Source organism: Pyxicephalus adspersus, chromosome 7, assembly GCF_032062135.1.
Source record: "Pyxicephalus adspersus chromosome 7, UCB_Pads_2.0, whole genome shotgun sequence".
NCBI lineage: Eukaryota > Metazoa > Chordata > Amphibia > Anura > Pyxicephalidae > Pyxicephalus > Pyxicephalus adspersus.
This window is the reverse complement of record NC_092864.1, coordinates 59,223,668-59,225,409: the sequence shown is the minus strand read 5'-3', so window position 1 is coordinate 59,225,409 and position 1,742 is coordinate 59,223,668. Positions and strand designations below refer to the sequence as shown.

The window sequence follows — 1,742 nt, the reverse complement described above, 5'->3', positions numbered from 1 at the left end:
GTGTTTCACTTTTATTCCAGATAGAAGAAAACCGCAGCAGTCTTTTCTTTTTTCTTCTTTTCTTGCGTTTGTTTCCCATGACACCTAATTGGTTCCTGAATCTATCTTCACCCATCCTGAATATCCCAGTTGGACAATTTTTCTTTTCTGTCCTTATTGGTATGTAGTGATAATGGATCGAGTAATGCCAATTGTTACATTTTGCACCAAATTAAATAGTCATAAAAATCTTGTTTTCTGCAATTATCAGGTCTGCTGCCATATAACTTCATCTGCGTCCAAACCGGATCCATTTTATCGAAGATCAAATCTCTAGATGATATGTTTTCCTGGGGTACATTACTGACACTGCTGGCTATAGCAGTTGCAGCGCTTATCCCTGGCACTATTGTCAAGAGGTTCAGCCAACACAGCCTGGCACCCGTGAAGAAAGAACAAGCGGTGAATGGCAGAAAATTCACGTGAAAGCTCAATGATTTGCAGTTCTTATTCAAAGAGACACTAAAGGAAACACAAAGGAATCTATTTATGGGTGGCATCTCTCACAGTGTAAAAATTCAGTCCTTCCTTACTGTGAAAGTATTTTTAACAAAAAGTCTTACTTTTCTTGCTGGTTATCAATCTCTTTTTAAATATCGTTTTATATGACGTGTTTGAGAGTCCAAATTTAAGTGACCCTATGTTACCTTTCTTTATAATGTCAGATGTATTCGGGTTGTGGTTAACTCAGTAGACATATTTGTGCTAGGGTTATAAGTGTGTGATTCTGTGTGTGTGTGTGTATATGTGTATATATGTGCGCATATAAATATATATATATATATATATATATATAATATATACACATACACTGCTAAACATCTAAAAACAAGTCTATCTCATTTAGCAATTTAATGAGAAATTAAGGCACTCTTAGACTAAAGACATAGTTAAAAAGAGAATATATGATTTTATAATCTGCCACTTGATACAACTAATCTGCTTCTCATTTCAAAAGATGCTTTCTAGGAAGTATGGCAGAAAAACTTGCTTGTAATGTGTAACATGGCATGGAGAAGAGAGTTGATTTGGAAATCTTTCAGTAGCCCAGCAAAAAAGGAGAAGGTACTATGTTGGCCTCTAATAGATGGGGAGAGATGTAGAAGTGCTGATATTACTGAAGTTTCTATTTCCAGTGCACACTTGGAGCTGCGGTTGTACCAGTGGAAGAATCTCTGCTATTTTATTACAATGTCACTACAGCCCTTAGTAGCTGTTACCCAGAAAAGGTCCAAGATTAAGTGCCTGGTATCTAAAAGGTAAATCATATAGGAGGTACAGGTTGGTATGGATGAAAAGCAATATTTTTTCTAGTTTCTACTTTATGGTCTCTAAGATATTTATAGATGTTCAATATTCAGTAAAGGGACAGTAAACTCAAGAATTTTATCTAAAAGAGAAAAAATGAATATATTTTCAATGTTATGAAATTATAAGTTTAAAGTCCAACTGGAGCTTTTTTGGATAGCTTTGCAATATTGAGGAAAACTTTAACAGCACCTGATAAAATCAGACTTAATATGGTTCCTAGTTTATACCTGGGTATGAACCCCCATTATTGTTCATAGACAATCATCCTGCAGACCTAGTTCACCAAAGATGGATAGAAAATTGGACAGAGCTCCAACCTGCTCTCTTGGTATGCAGCCATCAGTGTCCTTATATGACAATGCTTTGTGATATTTTCTGTAGGACAGCATTTT

At 35.4% G+C, this 1,742-nt stretch overlaps 1 protein-coding gene across 1 annotated transcript in view; it reads left to right on the top strand.

Annotated features, from left to right (window-relative positions):
* TMEM41A (transmembrane protein 41A) overlaps nucleotides 1–1,736 on the top strand; it is a gene marked incomplete in the record, with an annotated part of 7,563 nt that extends 5,827 nt beyond the window's left edge. Inside the window, 2 exon segments of the mRNA XM_072418644.1 lie at nucleotides 21–159; nucleotides 251–1,736. Of these exon segments, the coding sequence (XP_072274745.1) occupies nucleotides 21–159; nucleotides 251–465 (354 nt within the window).
* Nucleotides 1,737–1,742: the final 6 nt, after the last annotated feature.